The following is a 13,261-nucleotide window of genomic DNA, read 5'->3' on the forward strand; positions in this document are numbered from 1 at the left end:
GGGGGGGAGTGGTGGGTATCAACTGTAAAGGGTGTCCAGCCCAGCCTTACCGCCGCGGTGATGGTAGCTGCACATGATGTAGCGGCCGATACGCCAATAGTTCCCGTAGCCCTTTTCGCGCAGCCAGTCATGGCGGTGGTCCACCTTCTCCCGGGTTCGGTCCAGCTGGAAAAAAACCGAGATGTCCTTCTCTTTGTCGTTGTACGATAGCTCGAGGCTTGCTAGCATACGCACGTATCGTAAACGGGACGTATTTCGCGGACGTGGGAGTCGAAGCGGGTCGAGTAGAACTCGTAGCACTCACTTGGCATCGCAAAACCAACAGTCCTTTATGCTCATGGGCTTGCCTATTGATGGTGGGTGTCGTCGCAGCGTAACACTCGGCTACGGCACCAATAGTGTCGGTCATTGGCTCTCCTTGCGGCGGTGAATGCAGACATGCCTGCGCAATGCGTTTGCGGCCGGCTGCTGGTTGCGCATGCCCCTAGGATGGAGGGCGAAGCGACAAAATCTAGGAACAGGTTTTGTCCTACATAGATGAGGGGTCACGGCAAACCTGGGCGGCCAAGCGGCAGGTCCTTCCAAAACCTCGGCGCTCGCAGTTGAGTCTTCGGACCATGGTGCGACCTACGTCGATACAAATTTCCGATTTTCTCATTCATTTACCGAGAACATTGATAAAAATCGTAATCTGCTGCGTCTGCCTCATTTTCTGCCTGCTACCTGTTTTCCTATCCCTATCCGCTTCCGCTTCCGCTTTCTCTATCTTCGCCATCCCCGTCACTCCTCTATACCTACCCACACGTTCAAAACCTTTCCACTCCTATCATCGTCACTCGTTACTCGATACAGCCTCAACCTTCGTTTTCTTTTATTCGGCTAGCAAGGAACAGCCGCGACGTATCACTTGCTGCTGCTGTCAAGCTGAGACAAAGTGGTGTCGGCCGGGCTACACAGCTGAGAGCGGTCTGCATCTACATTCTCCAAAAACGGACACCTCTCCTCCCCTTTTACTTTGAACGGCTCTTTCGAGGAAGTAGTTCTGTTCCCAGAATGATGCAGCGGTTCGCAACAACAGTTGGGCCAGATGCCGAACAATCACCGACGCCAGGCCCGTGACCAAACAAATACCCAGGAAAAAGTAGAGATGCCCATGTCATCTAATCCCAAACACTCCTCATCCGTGTCTTGCAGTATAAGCCAGGCGAAGTTCGAAGCCCTGAAGGATGTGATCCTGCCCCTGGTCCTTCAGTGCGGCCAGCTGCAGGGCTACGTTGTCCACCATCTTGCGCAGCCCCTCACCAGCCCCTATTCCGTCCCCGCCTCCACAATCAGGGTGCTGGACGAACGTATTGCTAGTATCGTTCCAGACGAACGAGACCGGACCGTCGACCGTGTCATTACACAGCTCCCACCACACCCTAGCGGCCCCCCAAATCGTCGGGCTGCGGGCCAGGACGGCATGGAAACGGCCCCCATCGGGCCTGGGACAGGAAGAGTAGGGAATAACATAAGTCCATGTCCTTGGCCTCGAGGAGCGCCCGGGGCAGGGCGACGGCGGTGAGGGGCGAGCCGAAGTCCCCGCCCCCGTTCACTCGGGGCCTGATCTCCCAGCGCTCGCTGGAGTAGCTGTCGATTGCCTCCTCGGTCGCGATGTAAACGGCGCCGATCTCCCGGTCGATACGGCGCATGATGGTCAGCGACCCCGGCGCTTCGGGGTGGCGGCTGTTGTTGTTGTTGTTGTTGTTGTTGTTGTTGTTGTTGTTGTTGTTATTATTGTTGTCGTCGCCACCATCGCCACCACCGCTATGGCTCGTCGCCGCCGTCGCCGGGGGGCCGCCTCCTTGTCGGCGCTCAATGCTGTACCCCTTGTCCCGGGGCCTAGGCGACGGCGGCGCGGCGGGCCTCGCGGCTGACGTCGAGGAGCGGCGTCGGGACGGGCACGGCCCGGACGATACGGGAAGTCGTGAATCTGGGGGTGGTGTCGAACTTCGGGTTGAACTCGTTGAAGCACTCAACGCGGGGCGTGTCGGCGCCGATAACCCCGGACCCCTCGATGTAAGCGGGCAGCACCGGGTTTGGCCTCGCGGGCAGCGCTTGGCGCCAGATCTGTTCTCGTAGCTCGAGTGGGAGACCTGCGAATGCGTAGAGGATGGGGCTGGGCTTTGTTGTTTCCATGATTCCTTTTTTTTCCTTTTGACGCGCCGTGGTTTTTGATATTGGCTTGATGTGGGTTGGTAGTGGTAGTCCTTTTTGCCCTCGGGGAAAACATTCACTACATGCTTACCTAGTACATATGCACTTACCCGGTACCTTGCGTTGAGCCTCCTTGATACTAGCGGTGGTGGCCTTGCTACTTCGGCCAAAGAAAATGGTTTAAGACAGTAGATATTTCGCTTTTCCCCCTACATTCTTTTCCTTATATCCCCATTCTGCTAATTGCGCTCATCGTCTTTGGAATAAAGATTCCCTTGGCATTTATAACAATATTTGACACGCAGCTGGTACGCGGCCGGGGTATTAAAATGAAGTGGTTTTGTGCATTTATCGGGTGAAAGAACTGCAACGGCGTTACATGAAAACAATAGAATAAGAAAACAAGCTATTCACAGTTTTTATGAATTTACAAGCTTCCCAAAGTCCCACGTTACAAGTGTTTTTTATTTCCAGTTTTTACGACATTAAATATTATAAAACTACACCTAACAAGCATTTCTTTGCGTCGGATAAAGCGAGGGATACATACCTACTTAATACGGGTGGATAAAAAAGTCCCTCCATAAACCCAGTAGCAGCCTTCAGCTCTCCCCCAGAATTGCTGTTACTTACATAAGCACTGGTGCACACGAGAGCGTCGGCCCAGAGATTAGTGCACTCAGAGTTGAGAAAGGTGTTCCAGCGCTTAAAGTCGGAGACTGAGATGCCGTTGTTCCTAGCGAGGGCGTCGCAGTTGTCGCCCGAGACGACCTGGCTGTAGCGCCTGCAGTTGGACACGATGCCGGGCATGGGCGTGGCGGCACCAGGGACGCCGACGCAGGCGAAGTAGTCAAGCATAAGGTTACTGCAGTCTGTTTTGTTTCGAAAGAAGCAATAGTTAGGAACAAGGAGTAGGGAACTGATGTCAAGAGTTGGAAAAGGTAAAGCGTACTAGGGTTGATCTGCGTGTTCCAGCTGCGGAGCTGGGCAACGGTGACAGTGTTCCTGGCGGCAATAACGTCGCAGGTGTCACCGGAGACCACCTTGGACCACTTGCCGCAGTTTGAAACGGCCCCGGGCTGCTGGGGAGAGTTGCTGGAATCAGGAGCAGAGGGAGCGGTGGTGGGCTGCGGGGCGGCGGCTCCAGGGGCGCCAGTGCAGATATAGTAGTTGAGCCAAAGGTTGGAGCACGAGGCGGTGTTCCAGCTCCTCAGCTGGGCCGTGCTGATGCCATTTTTCTGGGCCACAGAATCGCAATGGTCATTGGACTGGATTTTGTAAAAGCGGTTGCAGTTGGTGGCGACGCCGGGCATTTGGGGGGAGTTGCTCGCAGTGGCTGGAGAGGTCGTCTTAGTGGTTGGCTGGGTGGTGGTGGACGTCGTGGTAGTCGACGGGGCGGCGGTCGACATCTTGGTAGTCGACGGGGTGGTGGCCGGGGGCGCGGTAGTGTCAGGAGTCCACTCGCCGATGACGCAGTACGTTTTGCCAGCCTCGAGACTGGAACAAGTCGTACCAGGGTTGATTTTGGCGAACCCGTCCGCGGAGATGCCCCAGCTAGATGCCATGCTGGTGCAGGTAGCCCCACTGTCGGCGGGAAGCTCGAAGTAACACTGGACGCTCCGTCGTGTAAAGGGTACACCCGAGACCAGGCCTGCGCCTGAGACGAGCACGCAGGCAAGGAGGGGAAGGCCTGAAGAGTGCATTTGGCCGGGGGTTCAGCTGTCTGATATGAAACGAATGAATAGATCAGGAACCGGAGGCTGTGTGAGGGGGGACTTGAATGAAGGTGAGTGTCCTGCGGGAAGAGGAGATTTCTTGCATTTTTCGACGCACTGCGAGAATCTTATACTGATTTCGAGTGGCAGGACATTCGTGCAACGGAAGAAAGCTAACTCCAGGCTCAGCTAACACCTCCAAGCGTGCTCGATCGCAACCAGACGGAGGATTTGTCCGACGAGCAAAGGATCCCATAGCTCTGCCTCCCATGCGAGACCGTGGAGCGGTCTGTTGGTTGCCGAACTGCGGGCTCGGCCGTGGAGCACCATGGCATTGGTTCTGGATATTTGTCTAGTTTCCGCAAGTGTCATTTCCGATGTTGCATTGTATGGGGTTGAACGGATTTTCTTCATGCTGCCCTCAGAGCCAACAGCCACGTTTGGACAATTTGGGCAGCCGTCAGTGGATATGTTCTATGGAACCGTCATTTCGCGAGTCGGAGTCGGGCCGTTGCGAGTGCCCCCCAGCTGGGCTTCGGGCGGTTCTGATTTGCGGAGCAGGGTTAATGGCTTAAAAGGCTGAAGGTAAGGCTTGCGCATGGAGGAGGTTGTTGGTTGTTGGTTGTTGGCATCACGACGGGTGAGCGGGGCGGCCCGTGGGTGTTTAGGGGTACAAGCATGATGCCAAGCTGTGCTTTCGGGTACCGGTGCCTTCAGATAGGGCTAGCACCGCAGCGGATCGATCCTGCCAACGTGCTCGGTTAATTTTTGCCACGAGCCTTCCCGATTTCGCGAGGTTTTGCAAAACCCCGATTTGCTTGCAGCGATTTGCTTGCACTCACCTACCCCCTTTCCTTGCTTGCGCAAGATCAACCCTAGGCCACCACCAACACTAGCGCTAGCAACCACAGCGCCAGCAGCCATAGCGCCAGCAGCCATAGCGACAACAGCACTTGCAGCATCATGTACTCTCCCGCCTCCGCTGTCTGGTCCCTCGTGGTCGCGACAGCTTATCTGGGTGCCATGGCAAACGCCGCCGACGGCGTCCTGGACGCTGGCCTCATTTTCCCCCGCGCCAACGAGACATATGAGCCTACAGAAGACTTCCCCGTTGTCTGGGCATTCCAAAATCCCGACCTGGCCAAACATCTTCGCTTCGCCTCAGTTACCGGCTTATGAATAGGTCCACCTCCTACCAACCCGAATTCCTCGCCTTTAACAAGTTCGAGCGCACTTTAAACCTCTCCGACGGCCAAAACGGGCTCTATCTTTACTGGACCCATGTCAACCTCGGTGTCGAAGGGCCTATTGGACTGTCCTGGAACGCAAACTGGTTGAAGTGCGAACACAAGAACATCTCGGGGAGCCCAAACCCCAGGACCGACTTCGCCGCCGGCAACGACGGCTCTGTGACCCGGTTCGAGGTCAAGAGAGGTGGGCAACAGGTCGATCTTGTCGCCGCGACCGCAAGCGACAAGGGATGCCCCGACGCGGGATTCGCCATCAGCTTGACGGGAAAGACCGAAAAGGTCCTCTTCGACAACACGGGCTGGCCATATTCCGCGGATGAGGCGCGCACGTGCGCAGTGGTGGACGCTTCTCCTTCCCCAACCCCAACCGCGAACCCGTGCAGTATCAAGATCAACAAGGCCGCGGCCGAGAGCATGGCGGCTGTAGACTTCGAGACCAGGTGCAACCGGCCGTTGGACAAGCCTGCAAACTGCCCTAAGAAGGGCCACGCCTTTCCGCAGTTTGCTGCTGCAGGCACCACGACTCTGGCAGCTGCCATCGGCGCCCTCGGCTTTCTCCTAGCCTGATCCGGGAAGGCTGGTAGCCGTCTCGGGGTCACATCGACCGACCCCGGGGCATTCTCCTTTTCCCACCACTCGCTCCGGGCTTTACCCGCCCTCCCCATCCTGCTCGCCTCCGTCTCCTTCACTGGGGCTTTCCTGCGCCACCCACCCCCCACCCCCCCTCCTCCCCTCCCATCCGCTACGGTGGACTAATTTACCTTCTCCATTTCAGCTTGGTTGTTGGTTGTGTGTTTTCAGGGGTTTTAATTCTGTCCTTCTCGTATCAAACCTACCTAGTCAGCCAATGTATCTCCGCAGCATGCGCCTTTTGCCGAGGGCAGCTTTGGCTCCTTTCCAACAATTGCTTCACATGCGGATCACCTCCACTAGCATAAGCAAGCATCCGTTTTCCAGGGCACGCATGGTCCCGCATCATCGGGCAGCCGTATCAAATCCCGTGGACGTTTTCCAGCAATTGTTTTTCGAGGCAATTTCGTCTGGACCCCATCTCCTCGCTCTAACAAATATCCCATCTTGGCAAAATGCCAGCCCGCTCAGATTTACTAAAACAAGACGGGCCGAAGAACGATGATCCACCCCTCGGTAAGTATGCAACTCGACTCCTGTCTCGTTCTGGCCAGACTCTTCTGCCTTGTGCTTTCCATCCTCCACTACACCGCAGTGACTTATTGACGCGATGGGTCCACAAGCTCTTGGCATCATACATACACCTTGACCGCCAGTCCTTTGTCTTTAACGACTAGAAAACATCACGGGCGTCGCCGAGGCCTCTACTTAACTCGCATGCCATCGCCCTCCCCTCCCGAAAAGTTGCTAGGGATCACATAGTATCATGGTTCAGTCAGGGACTCACCAACTTACTACCACATAAGGTATGGTTATTTCTTCTCTTTATAAGCTGCGACTCAACCAACTACTCACTCTGGTATTCCCGTCTAGGAACCAGTACCATGATGGCGTCTCCATGGCTCACGACGGCGCTTACTGCCGTCGGCGTCCTCCCAGGAACAGTTTGGGCTTCAGACCCTGTCCCGCGCGCTGCCTCGACACTGGCCCAAACATGGGGCTCTGGTCTGTCTACCCCAACTTTAAACTCATCAAGAGGTGCCCGGAGACTATGTTCTATGGCTTCTCTCTTTACGATCCTGTCGATGATCCGGACACTACTCATCGTATCGCCGCCTGCTCCTCCTTCGGGACGGACTTTGCCAATATGGAATCCGGGCCTTTAGGTTCCAAGCGTGCCATCTTGGCTGAACCTGTGGCTGTAAACTTCGAGCTTGGCTGGTGGTCTGAGGACTTCGGTCTCGCCACACCTGCCATCCGCTCGCTTGTGCAGCAGATGCGAGAGTACATCGATCATGGTCACGGAGCTGTTGCGGATCGGCCCTTCATTATGTACGGTCGTTCCGGACAAGCCACTATCGGCGTCTACATTGGCCAAGGTCTGCTGAACCAAGGCATCAGCGACTCGGCCCTTGAGACCTTCCAGAACAACTTCGACATCCTCAACGTCACGGCACCGAGCCTCGCCATGCAGCTCTGCGGCCCCGGTTACGACAGCACACAGACCTTTGGCGTCATGGTCACAAGCAACGCCACATTCACCCTGCCCCTCATCAACAACACCTCACTGTCTTTTGGTCATGGCACCTCGCCCGGCTCGACACGAGCCAACTCAACCCTCCGCGCTCGCGCCGATTCCCTGCTGCGAGGCCCTCATAGCCCACTTCAAGAAGCTGGTGTCTGCGCCAAGAATTCGCTGGAAAGCGTGCCGACTGCAGGGTCATCCAGGTCGACGGAGGAAACGGTTGCGCAGACCTGGCCGTGAGGTGTGGCATCTCGGGCGCCGACTTTACCAGGTACAACCCTGACATATGCGCTTCACTCAAGCCGAAGCAGTACGTGTGCTGCTCTAGCGGTACTCTACCCGACATGCGTCCCAAGCCCTTGGCGAACGGGCAGTGCTTCTCGTACACGATTGAGGACAATGACAACTGCTCCAATCTCGGAGCCCAGTTCGGGCTGACCATGGACGAGATCGAGGAGTTCAACAAAAACACCTGGGGCTGGTCCGGATGCAAGCTGCTCTTCTCCAAAACCACCATGTGCCTAAGCAAGGGCACTCCGCCCTTTCCTTCACCCATCAGCGATGCCAACTGTGGCCCCCAGGTGTCCGGGTCCAAACCACCAACGGATGGTTCCAAGATCGCCGATCTCAACCCGTGCCCCCTGAACTCCTGCTGCAATATCTGGGGCCAGTGCGGTATCACCGCGGACTTTTGCGTCGACACCAACACCGGCCCGCCGGGCACCGCCAAGCCCGGCACCTATGGCTGCATTTCAAACTGCGGAGTCGACGTGATTAAGGGCACTGGCAATGGAGGCATCAAGCTCGCCTACTTCCAAGGGTACGGCATGGGCCGCCAGTGTCTGTACCAGGACGCGCTCCAGATCGACACCTCCAAGTTCACCCACCTGCACTTTGGGTTCGGCACCCTGACGAAGGCATTCGAAGTCCAGGTGAGCGACGCGCTTTCTTCGTACCAGTTTGGCGAGTTTAAACGTATTCGCAACGCCAAACGGATTTTATCCTTTGGCGGCTGGGCTTTTTCGAATGACGTCGACACCTATAGAATTTTCCGCGATGGTGTCAAATCGATCAACCGGTTAACGATGGCTAGGAATATTGCCAACTTTATCATCCAGCACGATCTTGATGGTGTCGATATCGACTGGGAGTATCCTGGCGCGCCGGACCTGCCGCCGAACATCAATGACCCCGGCAAGGCCGAAGACGGGCCCAACTACCTGGCCTTCCTCGCTGTGCTCAAGAACTTTCTCCCCGGCAGGACGGTTGCCATCGCCGCTCCTGCTTCTTACTGGTACCTGAAGCAGTTCCCGATCAAGGAGATCAGCAGGATTGTCGACTACATCGTCTACATGACGTACGACCTTCACGGCCAGTGGGACGCCCACAACAAATATTCACAGGAAAGCTGCGACACGGGCAACTGCTTGCGCAGCCAGGTCAACCTCACCGAAACCAGGCAGGTGCTCGCCATGATCACCAAGGCGGGGGTCCCGGGCAACAAGGTCGTCGTTGGCGTCACCAGCTACGGCCGCTCTTTCCAGATGGCCGAGCCGGGTTGCTGGGGCCCGAGCTGCAAGTTCACCGGCGATCGCGAGAACTCTGACGCGACACCCGGGAGGTGCACTGGCCAAGCCGGCTACATTGCCGATGCCGAGATCAACGAGATCATCCGCAGCGGCTCGTCGCTCGACAAGCGCTCCGGCGGCCGCGTCGCCACACACTTCATCGACCCGTCAAGCAACAGCGACATTCTCGTCTACGACAACAATCAATGGGTTGGCTACATGAGCGAGAACACAAAGGCCGTGCGCTCCCGCCTGTACGCGAACCTCGGCATGGCCGGCACCACCGACTGGGCTAGCGATCTGCAGCAGTTTAACGATCCTCCCAAGCCTGCCAGGGACTGGGCCTCCTTCATCTCACTGGCGGCCACCGGCGGCGATCCCAAACAGAGCACGTTGAGAGAAGGCAAGTGGAGAAGCTTCACATGCACGCACCAGGCGATTGTGTACCCGTATGATTACTATCCATCCGATCGCTGGGAGCAGGTGGATGCGAAGAGCGCCTGGAAAGGGATCGTCACGAACTGGCTTGAGCTTCACCAAGGTCAGAACAAAACCTTTCTCGAGTCGGTCGAGGCGACACTCAAGGCAGGGGCCAATTCTGGCTGTGAACTCCTTGGAGGTGAGAACGACCGATGTCACGTTGCCTTTGAATGCCCAAACGGCGCCAACGGACCAGATTCCGGGCCGGCGGCGCAGTTAATCTGGCAGTCGATTATACAGATCCATGGCATATACCACGCCTACTACAATGGTCTTTTAAATATGATGGCAACCGTCGGTCCGACCATTAGACTGATGGAGAACACCTTCGCCCCCATTCCGGATCCCGACACCAACCAATGGGCCAACGTCATGACTGACCTGATCACGATTGGCGCTTTGGGAAGCGCGGCGCCTTTTTTCAACAACTTCGTCAAGACGCTTCCCGCTTTCGTCAAAGGTGGCGCCGCGTTTGACAACACCAAAGATAATGCTTTGATGTTGATCGGCCAGGCTACGACGCTCGCAAAGGATCTGCTGGCATCTCCTAAGGGGCCTTGGTGGGATGCGACACAGCAAAGGAAGTTTTCCGAATACGCATACAGAATCGCCATAGGCTGGCAGAACAGCGCATCCCTGGCCTTGGACAAGCTCCTTGGCGGCGGTAACACCACCCTCAATGCGCTCACGAGTCTCGTTGCGGACGGCAAGTTCATCGGCGGCAGATGGGACGTAAGCCCGGAAACTCGGCCCAGACCACCGACGGAAGCGGACATCGCACAAACGGCCCGCAAAACATTCTTCGGATTTGCCGTCCCCGCCCTCTGGCGCCGCTCCAAGACATACGCCTTCATCCTCGACTCGGGCGAAGACTGCAACGGCAACCCGGCCCACAAGTACGTCAGCGACCAAACGGCCAGCGAGACCCGCGTCTGCCACGACGACAGGCTCTACTACCTCGTCTACCCGAAAGGAGACGCCAGGATCTGCACCCCGTGCCCGGCCAAGGACACTCCTTGCCAGGAAAAGTGCAGAACGAACTCGTTCTCCGCCCCCGTCGGCCTGGATTCGCTTTCGGGAGACAGTTATGGACAAGTGACCAAGGAAGATATCGTCAAAGGCTCCCTCGCCACTTGGGTATTTAACGGGAGGCAAAACAAGGCGCCCAACATCACCCAGCTTGCTACTAGCAACAATGAGGTCCGAAAAAGCCTAGCCGGCCTCGACGTCAAAACTCCCGGTGTAGTCCAGCTGCCCATCTGCAGCCCCGACCGCGCGTTCCAGTCCTGGGACACGTCCAGCATGAGGAGCTCGCCCTTTTACCCGTGCGACATACCGCCGGGCCGGGACCGCTGCGGCGGCTCGACGTTTGACAACCAGGGCAGCGACGTCTCGCCCACCGCGTCGGACTGCCAGCAGCTCATCAGGAACATCGAGGGCGACGCGACCACCGACTGGACGCACGGCATCGTGGGCCAACGCACGATTGCGAGCTACGGGTCGTGCCGCTTCGGCATCGAGCGCACGGGCGGCACGGGCGGCGCCGTCCAGTTCCGGGTCGGGGGCCAGGACGTCATTGACGCGATCAACGACTCCATCAGGCAGTTTGGCGGCGGCGGCAGGGTCGGTGCTAAGGGCGTCATGCCTTGCTCTGGCACGACGGCCAGCACTACGGTGGATGTTGCTTGGGGCATTTATTAAGTAGGGGGTGGCAAGACGGGCTTCCGACAGGTTGGATAAACTCTAGTGTCACAGCATGTATAGCGTTTTTTTATGATTAGAAATAGTAGAAAAGATTATGCACTATAGAGAATCCAGCCCGTTGGGCGCGAGAGTGAGCGGGATTCTGGATATTCAAGTGGGTATGGTCGTATGTGGTAGCAAACAGTTGGCTTGAAACCGATGTGCATGTAGCCTGCCGAGTGTCTCCCCCGCACTAAACCATTGGCGCTGATCCCTGTAGCGTAGCCCAGGAACCCAGCTGAAGGCAGCGTGGGGAAGGTACGGAGGGCTCCTGGGCTATCCATGGCGTGCAATGCGGGGAGGATGGATTAAAGGACGGGAGGGATTCCTTTAGGCAGCCCGAGAAACTCTGCCAAGCCTGTTTCATCCTACGAACGCGTGTATGGGGATACGAATCCTGCTTAGTTGAGTGCTGCCCCCATCGAGGGAGGCACCCAACAACAACGTTGGCGAGCTGAGGCGGTGCATGCGTGAGCTGGAGCTTAAAATAGGAGGGCGACCGCCCCGGCCCGTTTACAGCAGCCGTTTGATGTTGCCCTCCTTCCAACTTCTCAGACAAGCCCAAGACATCTCTCACAAAATACCACAACTCTCACCAAGCCCAACAATGGATACTGCGACGACCATGGAAAACACCAACAAGCCCTCGCTAGAGGAGCTCGAAAAAATCAAGCCATCGACCCGGGACCTCGCCGTGCCGGACGGCTACACGGAGCACTTTACCGAGAACGGCGTGGCCTACTACTGCCAGCACGCGACCCGGACCGTTTCGCACCTGCACCCGGCCAAATTCCGGGTCCTGCAGGCCGCCGGCGTCCTGGACGCTTCCGCCTCGGACCTGCCAGCCTTTGCGCTAGAGCTCGGCGCCGATAACTACCCCGTGCCCGAGCGCTGGGAGCGGCGGCGCGACGAGAAAGGGCGCGCTTATTATCTGAACCACGAGCTCAAAACGACCCAATGGGAGCACCCAGAGTACGAAACCGTAATCGAAAAGGCGCACGGGAAGGGCCGCTGGGGCGAGCCGTCGGGCACGGGCGGCAAGAGCAAGTTCCTGCGCGAGTGGGAGGAGGACTACACGTCCCGCGGGGTCCTGCCGCCGTGGATACTCGAGGAGACGACGGCGCCGCCGCCGCCCGAGGGCAGTGGCAGCGGCAGCGGCGGGCTGGAGCCGCAAAAGTACTGGGTCAACTACAAGACGGGCAGCAAGAGCCAGTCCCAGAGCCCGTTTGATGCGTTCGAGGCGCGCACGCGCAACAGGGAGAGGACGAGGCAGGGGCTGCCGATGTACCGCAAGCCCAAGGTCAAAATGTGAAAAGCTACAAAGCGAGAGTGCATGTATGGATAATCTTGTGACACCCTTTCTTGTTTTCCTTTCTTTTCTTTTCTTTCCTTTTTACTCCAGTAAGGACCCCGCAAGCTCGAACGGGCAGTACGGTCTGATAAATGTCCCTACCGTCTTAGCAGCCGCCGAGTGATGTACCTTTTCTTACAGTAACCTTTTTCCTGTATGGACCTGTTGCCACATTTTCATCTTTCTTTTTTTAGGAATGCCTCATTTCTCTCGGGACGTTAAGTTTAGAGTAACCGGTGGGCTTATGATGGAGAGCCAATCAAAGCGCATTTAGTTGCCCAGGTTCTTGGCTGGTGGTGTCTGCGCCCACCAACGACCATTTACACCTAATTATGGCACCAAAGCATCGACAAGTCCCAACATAAATCGGCTCACCCAAACTAAAAAAATAAATAATAATAAAAACATCCAGCCAGCAGGACAATATCCAACACATACAAAACCCGAAAAAAGAAAGAAATCGAAATCTAAACGTAAAAGCAGCAGGCTATAGTCTAAAAGAAAAAAAAATACGTAAAAGCCCAGCCAGCCATAGCCGCCGAAAGCCAAGCACACCCCGGCGGCGGCGCCTCCGGACAGGGTGCCACCCCCTTCAGCGGGCAGATCAAAGCAACGGCATCAGATGAAGCCTCGACATGTTGCGTTGGATTATGTCACCTGGCTACTAAAAATCGGATGTGACAGCATCGCACAGCAGCTCGGGTAGGAGGTGCCACAAAAAAGGAAAAAGGGCAAAAACATACAACACCGAGGATTCCCCAGTGGTCACCCACCTGAGTACTAGTTCGGCCCTCACTGGTTTG

General features: G+C 56.7%; 7 protein-coding genes across 7 annotated transcripts; 3 read left to right on the forward strand and 4 right to left on the reverse strand.

The window, feature by feature from the left end:
• Positions 1–18: 18 nt before the first annotated feature.
• On the reverse strand, positions 19–228 carry GGTG_00018 (hypothetical protein; the record flags this gene model as incomplete). Its single annotated transcript, XM_009217757.1, has 1 exon — positions 19–228. The coding sequence occupies one exon, from the start codon at positions 226–228 to the stop codon at positions 19–21; it is 210 nt and encodes a 69-aa protein (XP_009216021.1).
• A 961-nt stretch (positions 229–1,189) lies between these two features.
• Positions 1,190–2,178, reverse strand: GGTG_00019 (hypothetical protein; the record flags this gene model as incomplete). The annotated part of the gene is made up of 2 exons (XM_009217758.1): positions 1,190–1,868; positions 1,891–2,178. 2 exons carry the CDS (start codon positions 2,176–2,178, stop codon positions 1,422–1,424), a joined length of 735 nt encoding a protein of 244 aa, XP_009216022.1. The 3' UTR covers positions 1,190–1,421.
• Positions 2,179–2,640: 462 nt separating this feature from the next.
• On the reverse strand, positions 2,641–4,197 carry GGTG_00020 (hypothetical protein). Its single transcript, XM_009217759.1, has 2 exons — positions 3,149–4,197; positions 2,641–3,068 (listed from the first exon to the last, which is right to left on the reverse strand). Exons 1-2 carry the CDS (start codon positions 3,897–3,899, stop codon positions 2,689–2,691), a joined length of 1,131 nt encoding a protein of 376 aa, XP_009216023.1. The 5' UTR covers positions 3,900–4,197; the 3' UTR covers positions 2,641–2,688.
• A 188-nt stretch (positions 4,198–4,385) lies between these two features.
• Positions 4,386–4,835, reverse strand: GGTG_00021 (hypothetical protein; the record flags this gene model as incomplete). The annotated part of the gene is made up of 2 exons (XM_009217760.1): positions 4,386–4,456; positions 4,754–4,835. 2 exons carry the CDS (start codon positions 4,833–4,835, stop codon positions 4,386–4,388), a joined length of 153 nt encoding a protein of 50 aa, XP_009216024.1.
• Positions 4,836–4,874: 39 nt separating this feature from the next.
• GGTG_00022 (hypothetical protein) lies at positions 4,875–5,728 on the forward strand (the record flags this gene model as incomplete). The annotated part of the gene is made up of 2 exons (XM_009217761.1): positions 4,875–5,075; positions 5,135–5,728. The coding sequence occupies 2 exons, from the start codon at positions 4,875–4,877 to the stop codon at positions 5,726–5,728; spliced, it is 795 nt and encodes a 264-aa protein (XP_009216025.1).
• Positions 5,729–5,886: 158 nt separating this feature from the next.
• Positions 5,887–11,208, forward strand: GGTG_00023 (hypothetical protein). The gene is made up of 3 exons (XM_009217762.1): positions 5,887–6,307; positions 6,415–6,597; positions 6,665–11,208. The coding sequence occupies exon 3, from the start codon at positions 7,661–7,663 to the stop codon at positions 11,063–11,065; it is 3,405 nt and encodes a 1,134-aa protein (XP_009216026.1). The 5' UTR covers positions 5,887–6,307; positions 6,415–6,597; positions 6,665–7,660; the 3' UTR covers positions 11,066–11,208.
• A 506-nt stretch (positions 11,209–11,714) lies between these two features.
• On the forward strand, positions 11,715–12,427 carry GGTG_00024 (hypothetical protein; the record flags this gene model as incomplete). The annotated part of the gene is made up of 1 exon (XM_009217763.1): positions 11,715–12,427. The coding sequence occupies one exon, from the start codon at positions 11,715–11,717 to the stop codon at positions 12,417–12,419; it is 705 nt and encodes a 234-aa protein (XP_009216027.1). The 3' UTR covers positions 12,420–12,427.
• Between the last annotated feature and the right edge of the window lie 834 nt (positions 12,428–13,261).

This window comes from Gaeumannomyces tritici (assembly GCF_000145635.1).
Source record: "Gaeumannomyces tritici R3-111a-1 unplaced genomic scaffold supercont2.1, whole genome shotgun sequence".
NCBI classification, from domain to species: Eukaryota; Fungi; Ascomycota; class Sordariomycetes; order Magnaporthales; family Magnaporthaceae; genus Gaeumannomyces; species Gaeumannomyces tritici.